The 10,572-nt window shown below is 51.2% G+C and overlaps 1 protein-coding gene across 1 annotated transcript; it reads left to right on the top strand.

Annotated features, from left to right (window-relative positions):
• Nucleotides 1–2,224: 2,224 nt before the first annotated feature.
• Nucleotides 2,225–8,697, top strand: LOC104071848 (allograft inflammatory factor 1-like; the record flags this gene model as incomplete). The annotated part of the gene is given in 4 exon segments (XM_009585274.1): nucleotides 2,225–2,345; nucleotides 5,315–5,356; nucleotides 6,538–6,700; nucleotides 8,381–8,697. Coding segments are annotated over 4 exon segments (414 nt in total), but the record flags the coding sequence as incomplete, so codon positions are not given.
• Between the last annotated feature and the right edge of the window lie 1,875 nt (nucleotides 8,698–10,572).

Here is a 10,572-nt window from a genome sequence, read left to right as displayed (position 1 = left end):
ACAGTCACAGCCCGGCTCGCATACAATGTGGAGGGTGGAATGCCTTTGAAATATGCTCTCCTGTTGCTTCCTCCGGTCTGGAGCAGAGCTGTGACACTGGTGGGCTTTCCAGTTCCCCTCCAGTTGAAATGTAAGGGGCCTGGGTCGTAGGTGTGTGCACAGTGTCACCCATCCTGCTCTTGTACCATGCTGCCAGGGGCTGTTGGACCCCTGGGCACACGTCCCTCAGCCATCCTGTATGGATGTAGCGTTCCCTTCAGTCCTTGCCATTTTTGTGCTGCTTCTTGCTCCTGGAGAACTACTGTGCTCTGCTCTCACATCCCCTGTCCTGCTGGTAGGTGCAAGCTGTCTGCTGTTCCTGCAGGGCAGGAATGAAGCTGTGACCTGGTGGCCAGGAGATGCTCTGGCCCTGTTTTGGTTCTCGGTGGTGTTTGGCAAATTCCTTCTACAGAGGCTTTTCAGTGGCGATGGCAGTAGGTAACACTACTCTGCTTTCTGGTACCTTCTGCTGCTGGCTGAGCCGAGGTCTCAAAGCTGAATTGGGCCCTTTGTCTTGGGCTGGCAAACGATACCCCTGGGTAGAAATAACTGAGATAAACGCAATTGAGTTGGCAAAGGAGAGCGAAACAAGGAACTGGGAACATTGCTTTTCACCGCAGCTCTCAATTTGAGTTGGTGTCCATGGTGATAAGGGAAGTCTGTGTCACGCTGGTTTAGTGGGCATGGTCTCTGGTGTCCCATCTGGAGTTTGTGAGATGGGAGGAGGGGATGACAGTCACTTCTGTCCTAGTGGGCTTCCTACAAAACCTTAGTTCAGCTGCACAGCAAAGACTCGCCAAAGTGGTGGTTAACTGGCAGTGAAGGTTTGAGGCATTTGGACTCCCTGGGCAGGTCCAGGCTCCTCTGTCCCAGCGAGGAAGGAGGGAGCGACTCCAGGCGTGTGGGCCGGAGGGGCCCGGAGCACGTGCTGCAGGGTTAGGGTGGCAGGCAGCGATCAAGCGTGAAAGGCTCGGGGCTGGCTGTGGCAGCAGGGACCAGGCATCGGCTTGGGGCTGCAGTGCTTCTGGAGCTGGCCCAGCAGCCAGACTGGCACAGCTCATCGCACCTGGGGACAGCTGGTTTTAATCTTCCTTCTGGAAGAAAGGAGAACATGCTCTGGAGGGCATTTGGGTTATTGCTGGCTGTGTGGACCTCGTGCAGCCCTGATGCCTTAGTGCCTGCAGATGGGGCTTCTTTGGGGGTGGTGGGTGTCTCAAAAATCAGAAATGATGCTGCCCCAGTACTACCAGTGCCCGAGATCCTAGTCTCTTGGGGACCCACTCCTGCCTTCCTTGTGAGCATGGCTAACAGTGGTGAGGAACACGTGCCCAGAGTAGGGAACAGCCTCAGCCCTCTATCCACTCTAACCCCTGGAGGGGTTTTATCCTGGACAGGCCATGCATAAGCGGTGCAGATGTTAATGATTTCTGCACTGAAGAATGTGGTGTTGTTGCTGAACACAGATTGAGTCATTAAGCTGTGCTGGGCTCGCTGGAGCTAGGCGGTGTGGGAGGGTAGAGGCCGGAGCAAGACCCTGCTGCTCACAGCTGCGGGGGGGTGTTGCTGGCAGGGCATAGCAGTAGAGCTGGCTGTGCAAGTCGTGGTCTGTTCTTTTGGATACCTGAAGGTTTTTGAGGTGGAGCTAGGGACAAGTGACCAGAACTGACCCAGGATTTCCTCTCCAGCCTGAGCAGGGTAGGGCAAAAAAATGGATAGGCAGTTTGAGAGAATGAGAGCCTGTTCCGTACCCCAAAATATCTGTCCTCTGTTGGGTGCGTGATGTTCTGCAAATTTTCACTGTTCTTTTTGCTAGCCCTCAGAGTTACCCGAGAGTTTGAAATCTGAGATCAGAATGCTTTTTGCAAGGAATAGGAGCCCTTGCTGGGAATAGGTGCGCGATCCATGTGCTGTGCACGCTTAAGCAGAGATGAGGGGGGCTGAAACCTTGGGTGAGCAAGAAGAGGGGGCTTCATGCAGCTATTCCAAAGGCACATGGGGTCCAGTCATCCCTCAAGCTGTTGGGAAATCTGAGACACCAGAAGCATTCCCTTTGCAGTGGAATGTTAATGACAAGGTGTGGAGGGATTTAACCATTTTCAAGCCTTCTGGCACTGTTGCTCAGATGTGGCTCTCCGGGAATTGCGTAGGTCTTCGGGGTAATGCTGAATTCATACGTGCCCTCTAGGGTGTTTTCCTTTATATCTTTAACCTTGGGAATATTCTTTTTTCTCTGTTTTAGGAATTTCTCTGTGACCCAAAGTTCAGTGATGAAGAAGATCTGGAAGAGAAGTTGGCAGTGTTCAAAGGTGAGAACTGGAGGGTTTCTGTGTCCTGTTTCAGCCTATTTGCTCTGAATAGATTATTTTCCTCAGCACTTGGATCTTACCAGCCTGAGATTCTCTGCACATACAAGTGACTGAGCTGGGATGAATGCCTCCCCCTTGCTTGTGGGACTCAGTGAAACTCCCCAGAGAGGTGGTTTTCCCATGTGAGCCTTTGTGCTTCCCCCACTTGCAGGGCAGGGACATGTCACCCTGCCTGGCGGCTGCTATTACTGCAAAACCTGCTGCGTGGGCAAAACCCCGGGGAGCAGCAAAGGAGGAAGGTTTCTGTCTAGATACCTAGACAAGCTAGCTGGTATAATGGATGATGCAGTCGCTGAACTCTTTTTTTTTTTTCAGTGAGTAGAAGCACCTCTTCCCACAAAGCAGAGGTCTCAGCTGCTTCCTGACGGAGTTTCTCTCCCCAAAAGTTTTTTCCTGAGCTGCTCAGTACCAGAAGCAACAGCATTTGTCTCTAGTCCTGGCCAAAGCCTGTCTAACTCCAGAGGGTTAGCAGATCCTCTGGGGGCTTAGGTTTGGGCCATTTGCTGGGATGGGGGATAGAGAAGAAGCCTGGGGCCCTCTGGAGCTTGTCCCCAAAGTGGTTACAGGGACAAGATTTGGCAGGGCATCCACTTTCTTTCCAAGCAGTGGCTGAAGGCAGTTGAGAAAACATGCCTTTTGTGTGACAGTGCCCTCAAGGTTTGTCCTCAGCCTGGCTCTAACCATGTAAAGCTTGACCTTGCCTCCACTTCAGGCATTGTCTGCTATTTCCCTTTGAATTTTGGCTTTGCAATCCAGTATGGAAGAATCTGGCTAGGTTTTTGTGATCCTTTACCCTGCTGGGGACAGAGGAGCCTCCTATGCTCGCTGTTCTTTTTCTGTTGCCTTTTGTATGGCCTTGGCTTTTGGCTGCAGCCCCGCATTATTTTTCCCATCACAATTGGGGCTCTTCAAACATTGCAACTGTAGGTCACAGGCGCAGAATTCCCTGTAACGAGAGCCCTTGGCATGTCCTCCTGCTGCCTCGTGAGTTTGCCTCCGTGGCCTGTCCCACTCTCCCAACGCCTCCTCCGGCTCCTCCAACAATCGGCTCATTGTGTGATGATGGGGAGAGTGTTTCTTCTCTGCCGTCCTTCCCGCTGCCCTCCCCAGTCGAGCCTGGGGAGCCCCCAGTGCTTGTGTAAATGCGTTTGTGAGGGGAGGGGCCATGCATGGTTTTGACCCACCAAATCCCTGCAGCTGGGATGGGAGGGAAAGATGAATGTGCGAGCCGAGGCTCAGAGCACGGTGATGTAAAGCTGCCTCTGTGCTCTGTGCATTTGGCTAAGTGTCAGCTGAGAAGAAAAGAAAACATGTGCTGGGCACGGACACGGCAGAGCAGGGTTTGTGTCCCTGAGCACATGCTGGGGTGCCTGACCCCTGCCCAGGGAGGCGGCAGTTCATTTGCACAAGGTCATTACGGTGGAGCAGAGTGTGGGGAGAGCCAGTTCCACATCAAGCATCGCTTTGGCCCCTAAGCAGATGTGTGACAGCCCCAATTTCATCTAGGATTGGTTGCTTAATGCTTGAAGGGAGACATTTATTCCTGCCTGAAGCATGAACAGCTTCAGCTGGTACCTGGTACTCCTGTAGGTCTGTCCTGGTCAGCTTGTGGCAGTAGTAATCCACCAGCTGAGACCCGGGTGAAGATGTGCCAAGCCATTCCTCTGCCTCCTGCCTGTAGCTGCCCATCAGCCCAGTTAATCCAGCACTGTCCTTCAGAAGCACAGGTCCTGGGAAGGCTCCGGTGTGTGGAATATCCACTCTTCCCTTTGGCTCCTTAAATTAGCCTGCCTTCTCTGTTCACGCTCATCTGCTTGCTCGTGTCCCTGGAGCAGAGGCAAAAGGTCTTTTCCCTTGGGGGAAAGGAGCAGCCTGGGAGCTCTCACTTCATTTGAGTCCTCTGAAGCTGTTCTGGGGAGTGAGTGCTAACTGCAGGGCAAGTGGAGATTTCTCCAGCTCAGCGTGGATGGATGGTGGCAGCAGGCATCTTGCTCTTCTCATTTAGCAGAACTGAGATGATGGGGGCCCCCTGCGGCACTAGGAGCTGTATGGTCTGTAAGACAGACAAATCCTTGCCTGAAGAGCTTAAAGTCTAAATGGGGAACAGCTAGCAAGGGGGGGGGTGGGGTGGGGTAGGAAGCACAGGTGTGCCATTCCAAAGGTCAGACATAGCACAGGACTGAAATCTTGATTTTCTGACTCAAATCAGTGCTCTGTCTGTTACAGCATGCCAGCTTTTGTTCTGCAAAGCTAACCAGACCTTCTTGAGCAGGCTCTGCCTTTCTCTGAGGATGCTGGAGTTGCCCAATTCAGCAATGTTTGACAGCAGGCTGGAAGGGCAAACAGCCTGCTCTGGCATGACTGCTCCTAGGCACGTTCTCAGCTTTGCCCTCTTGGTGTGGTCCTTGAGCATCTCTGCTGGCAGGTGCTGTTCTGGGAGCACAGCACAGCGTTGGGAGAACTGTAGAGTCTGTCCCTTGCTATTGCAGGCAACTACGTCATTTAATCCCCCTCTTAATCTGATCAAGCTTCATTTTGGGAGTGCTCAGGGTTTTGTTTTCCTTGCTACTCCTTCTGGGAGGCTGTTCCAGAGCTTTGTTTTTCTGGCTGGAAACCATTTAACGCTATTCATGGCTAGCTGATACCTTGTTCTCATGCCAGTGTTTTCCTTCAGCTTAAATGAAAAGCAGCCACAATTACAGAGCACTTAACTCTAGAGCCCTGGAACTGAGATAAGGGTGCTAAAGCCAGGTCTTGAGATGGTCTCCCTCTCTGAACTGTTTGCATTCAGCAGTATTTCAATCTTATCCCCAAATCTTTTATTTCATTGCTCTAAGCAGGTGGTGCTCCAAAGCCCTGCACGCTCCCTGCTGTAGTATCCTGCTAACTTGCTTCTGTGTCTCTTCCAGAGAAGTACATGGAGTTTGACCTGAACAACCAAGGCGAGATTGGTGAGTGGCTCTGAGGGATGCTGGTGCTGGGCTGGAAGAGCAACAGCCTGCTGAGGTGGTGTCTGCTGCTATATCTGCTGCTTCCCTCTGCACTTGGGTTGCTGAGGAAGAAAACCTGTGGGCTTTTCCTGTGTCCAGCTTTGCTTAGATCTTGATTGCCAGCCAGGGGCTTCCTTGGCTCTCCAGTCCCTGCCTCTCAGCTTCCTCAGTCTCTCCTCCCCTGCTTCAAGATTTAAGTTCTTCTCAGTCCTGTTCTTCTCCTGAGTCTCTGCTTAGCTCCTCCACTTCTTTCTGCTCTAAATACGTTTTTTCTTCTCCCTGTTTCTCCACCGAGGCCTTCTTCTCAATCCTTGGCATTTCCAGAAGCTGGGAAGCTGCAGGGCTCGGACAATCTTGCATTTTGCCTGGCTTGAGGCAGAAGCTGTATAAAACCATGAGCACTTCTAGTGCAGAGAAGCTCTTTGCTTTGCTGGGAGGGGAGTGGAGGGAAGTAGGGGACTTGGGTGTGAATCTGGCTCAGCTGAGCGGCCCCGGTTTGGGCCCAGAAAGCACCAGTTATGTAAAGATCCAGCCTCCTGCAGGCCTGGAGCTGACACTGAAGTGTAATCACTCGCATGCTGCGCCCTTCCAGGAGGCTGCTGCCTCGCTCCCCTCCTCCACCGGTCCTTGAGCTGAAGTAAAGGCTGTGGGGAGCTGGAGGAGGCCTGACTCAGGGCTGCGCTGCCGTTTCCGGGAGGGAAGGGGCCGCAGGTCTCAGCGGGCGGCAGAGCAATGGAAGGAAATGGCCTGTGGCGATGGGCAGGGGCACCCGCTCCCCACAGCCTGTTTGTCTCCGGCTTTAACCCCAGCGTTGCTTCTCTCCTCCTCAAGCTTGTGATTCTTGGCACCACGCTCTGAGCTAGAGAGCTGTGTCCCCACGTGCCTCTGGAGCACTTGAAGAGTTGTCCCTCTTCTCCCTTTTATCTTGAGCTGCGCAAATGGGAAGTGATGCTCTGTACTGGGCAGTTCAGCAGTAAGCTGTACTGGAAGGCTTCTCATGGCTTCAGCAACAGCTTAGTGCTGTCAGCCTCGGAGCCTGCAGGTGAGGTAGTCTGAGGTGGGAACTCATGCTGGTATCCCTGGGGTTGGTCTGTGCTCAGTGTGGTCACCTCTTGACAGCACCGATTGCCTTGCTTTTGCAGATCTGATGTCTGTCAAAAGGATGATGGAGAAGATGGGGGCTCCAAAGACCCACCTAGAACTGAAGAAGATGATCTCTGAGGTGACTGGAGGGGTTAGCGAGACCATCTCGTACCAGGACTTTGTCAACGTGATGCTTGGGAAACGCTCTGCTGTGCTTAAACTGTGAGTGTCCCTGGGAGGGAGTTGGGGAGATGCAGGACCTGAGCCGGCGTGTTGGGGGAGCCGGGGAGCAGGAGCTGTTCTGCCTGGTGGAGGTGGAGCTGTGCATGGTTGGTGTTCGTGGAGGGGAGACGAGGACCCTTGCGAAGGGGGAGTTTGCAAAGAGACATGAGAGGGTGTATAAGTCCACGTCTATGCTGAGCAGTGGTGAGCGCTTACAGCGGAGCTGCCTGCTGCGTGTTAGCACAGGCTTCCTCCCACGTGCTCCGTGCAGAATGATTCTTCCCCTTTCCCAAGGGTGTGCAGGCACTCAGCACTGTGGCACTTCTTCCCGTCTCTTCCCTGTGGCTCCTGCTGGCTCTGGGGACACGGGCTTCCCCTGTGAATGGTGGGAGGACTTGAGCGGTGAATGATGGTCCTGCCAACACCAGTTGGCTGGCTCCTATTTCCTGCAGGATGCTCCCTCACTGGCTGATTTTGGAGAGATGGGCAGTAGACGGAGACGGGACACATGCTTGAAACAGCTGGCTTGTGCTGGGAGAGGTTTTCTGCGGTACAGGCTGCCAGCACTAGCCTCCCACGGCCCCCTCTGCCCTCTCGACAGGGCTCCGAAAGTCCTGCTTATAACAAATGGCTTCCGAACACTTGCTTGGCTCCATCTCCACGCCATTGAAGCCTGGCTTTTCCTTTCACAGCCACAGAGGCTGGCCCTGCTTTTGTGTCTGTAACTACCATGAATAGGAGCTGCCCCTCTCCATCCCCCTTACCCCTTTCTGAAGGCAGCTTTAGAAACACGGCCAGCTTTCAGGGCAGGTTGGGAGGAAGGATCTTGCTCCCACGTCTCACGTGGTCCCTCTAAGCTAGTATGTGCTTGCTGGCGATGAGTCTCTCCTCTCCGCACTGAATGCCCTGTGTCTGTGTGTTGGGATGCTCCTCTTCCAAGCACACATGGACTTCTGACACCCCTGTTCCACCTTTCTTTCTCTGCAGAAGCAGGCTGAGTCTGCAGCAGGTCCCATATCTTCCATCCTTCTCCCAACTGCAACAGCTTTCACAGACGAGTCCTCTCTTGCTAACAGACGCCCCATTGTCTGTTGGACTCTTTAGAGCAGGAGCAGAAATGTAAAACTCATCCCAAGAGCAGTGCAGCCCTTTGATCCCGCGGGCAGCTGGCATTCCCAGCGTAGCTGCAGTCCTCAGGGAGGAAGACAGTGCTGGTGGTTGCAAAATGCTTGGGATTCTTCTAGCCAGTGCCTTGCCCTCTTTCCTGGCTGTAATTGCTGTTGCTTGCTTGGTGTTGGCTTTTGAATGTTCTGCTGTGTGGTTATGTACAAGGTGGGCCAGGGACAGTATTTGCTTTTATGCATCAGGAGCATTTGGCATGCAGTGTGTGCTCAGGGGATTTCGGAAGTGGCTGTCTAAATAAAATGTGCTAATCCTCCAGGCTCTGAGAGGAAAACCAGCAGAGACTTTGGGAACCCACTCCTGGAAGCTGCTGGAAAAGCAAAGCTGCCTGCCAGGCTGGCAGTACTGCCCTCTATTGTCTTTCCCTCCTCTGTTAATTATTGAATGCCCTTTGCATAGAAGGCAGATGCTATTTTTCAGCAGATAAGATAATCCCACCCCCAATGATGGGTAAAGATGCACCTCCTTTTTTCATTGGTATTATCTGTTGTTTTGCAGGGTCATGATGTTTGAAGGAAAAGCCAATGAAAGCAACCCAAAACCTTCTGGTCCGCCTCCAGAGAGAGACATAGCCAGCCTCCCTTGAAGAGGACAGGCTGAAAAATTGGCACTGTTTGCTTTGCTGGTCTGTAACAGAGGTTACCTGTGCTTTGTTACTCTTTACTGTGGACAGTTCTAGTTTTCAACTAACCTGCCTTAGAGGAACAGCAAGGGAAGCTGAAGACCCCCAGCTCACGTCTTTCTGCTGCATCCCTTAGCCAACTTGATTTGTTAGACAGAAGTTGTAGCACCAAGTGTAATGTGAGACCAAAAAAAAATAATCCTGTGATTTTACTCTTTCCTCTGCCCTTCCTGCATTTCTCAGACGAGGAGCTACTTTGCTCCCAGCGTATGGATTCAGAGCTGTACTTTGTCATGACAGATTCCTAAAGGGCCTTGTTGCCAGATATTGAGCGCTTCTCTGGCAAAGCCCCTGACAGCAGCTTCATGGGTGCAAAGAAATAAGTGCCTTCTCTGCTCCATCCTAAGCTTCCTGACTTTGGACTAGTTCTTCCCCTCCTGACCTCACCAAAACACAACTCAGGCTCCCTCCTCTGTTGCCTAGTCGCATGCTAGGTGAATGTGGGAAGATGCATGGACACAGAGGTCTGCCTGCAGGACCTTTAAGCTTGGAGGTGGGCATGGCTGACAGCAGGGACAGCTTCTGTCCGCTCCGTGGGTTCATCCTGCAGTCAGATCTCGGTGGGTCCAACACCAGCCACTGCAAGTGAGGATGATTAAAGCTACCTTAGGGGCCCCTTCCTGACAAATCTCTACTTGGATCCGATCAGGAGTATAACCTCTGAACCTGCTCGTCTGTCCTGTCCATCGAGTGTAGAAACAAGCTTGCTGTTATGCCTTTGCAGCCGCTCAGGAAGGCCTAGGGGAAATTGAACCTTCAAGTGAAAGGAAGCTGGGTGACTAAACTGTGAGCCCTGCCAGACAGTTGCGGATGAGGATCTGTCCTCATGCAGCTGCTCTGTCCCTCTGATTTTGCAGACCTCCCTGTATGTCTTTCAGCTTGGTCCCCTGGGGCTATCGGGTGCGTTTCCCTGATGGATAAGCCCTCAAGTCTGCAAAATAAGAATGGCTGTAAGTGTGGAGTTGAGCTGGGATCCAGATGTAGCTGGGACTGTGCTATCCACACTCTGGTTACTGTGGCGATTCTTGCTCTAGACAATTTCTGCCTTTCCCTACTCTTTTCTTAAATGTTCTTGGCAGCTTTTAACTTTTTTTAAATCATGGTTTAATACATAAATTTTTTAAAGGAAATACGGATTATTAACTCCACTAGGCTGATTGTTCCTGCCAAAGGCTGTACTTTTAATTTAAATAAACATTCTCACTACTGTTTGCATGAAAACCAAAACTGTAATGGAAAGACAAAATTACCCTACTCTTTTCTTAAATGTTCTTGGCAGCTTTTAACTTTTTTTAAATCATGGTTTAATACATAAATTTTTTAAAGGAAATACGGATTATTAACTCCACTAGGCTGATTGTTCCTGCCAAAGGCTGTACTTTTAATTTAAATAAACATTCTCACTACTGTTTGCATGAAAACCAAAACTGTAATGGAAAGACAAAATTACGAGCAAAAGCAGCACCGGTCTACTTTAAGGACTGAAAATAAATTTTCTGAAGCTATACTGTGTGTCAGTGCATTTAGTTTAGCTCCTCTGAAGTTTGGTTCATACGAGTGGTTGCAGATTAAGTGAGCTGGTTTCCAAGTCTGTTAATATAAACCCTTAAATAGATCCTAGAGATAGGTTTGGACTGTCTTGATCTGATCTTTATCTGTAATAACTGACGGAATGCCATGGAGTTTGTGTTATGAAATGCAGAGGCCACCTCCTGAAAGCTGTCTTTTTTTTTTTTTTTTTGACTTACTGAAGAAAGCAGGTGGCGGTGCTGGTTTTAAGGAGTAACTTGTTTATCAAGAGCAGACACTTGTAATCCTTCTCTTGAAAGACTATTTTTTTTTTCTCGTCCTCTCTGCTCTTGAAGCAATTGCCTGAGGCCCTTGTCTGATGTGAGTTATCAACATGGAGACCAGGCTTCCTGGGGGAATGACTGGGTACACTTTTTCCATGTGTTCCTCAAAAGGACAGAATTGCCCTTAGATCAAAGCCCTGTGTCTGCTTTCTGCT

This window comes from Fulmarus glacialis, unplaced genomic scaffold (genome assembly GCF_000690835.1).
Source record: "Fulmarus glacialis isolate BGI_N327 unplaced genomic scaffold, ASM69083v1 scaffold39899, whole genome shotgun sequence".
In the NCBI taxonomy this organism is placed as follows: Eukaryota; Metazoa; Chordata; class Aves; order Procellariiformes; family Procellariidae; genus Fulmarus; species Fulmarus glacialis.
This window is presented reverse-complemented; position numbering and strand designations above follow the sequence as displayed.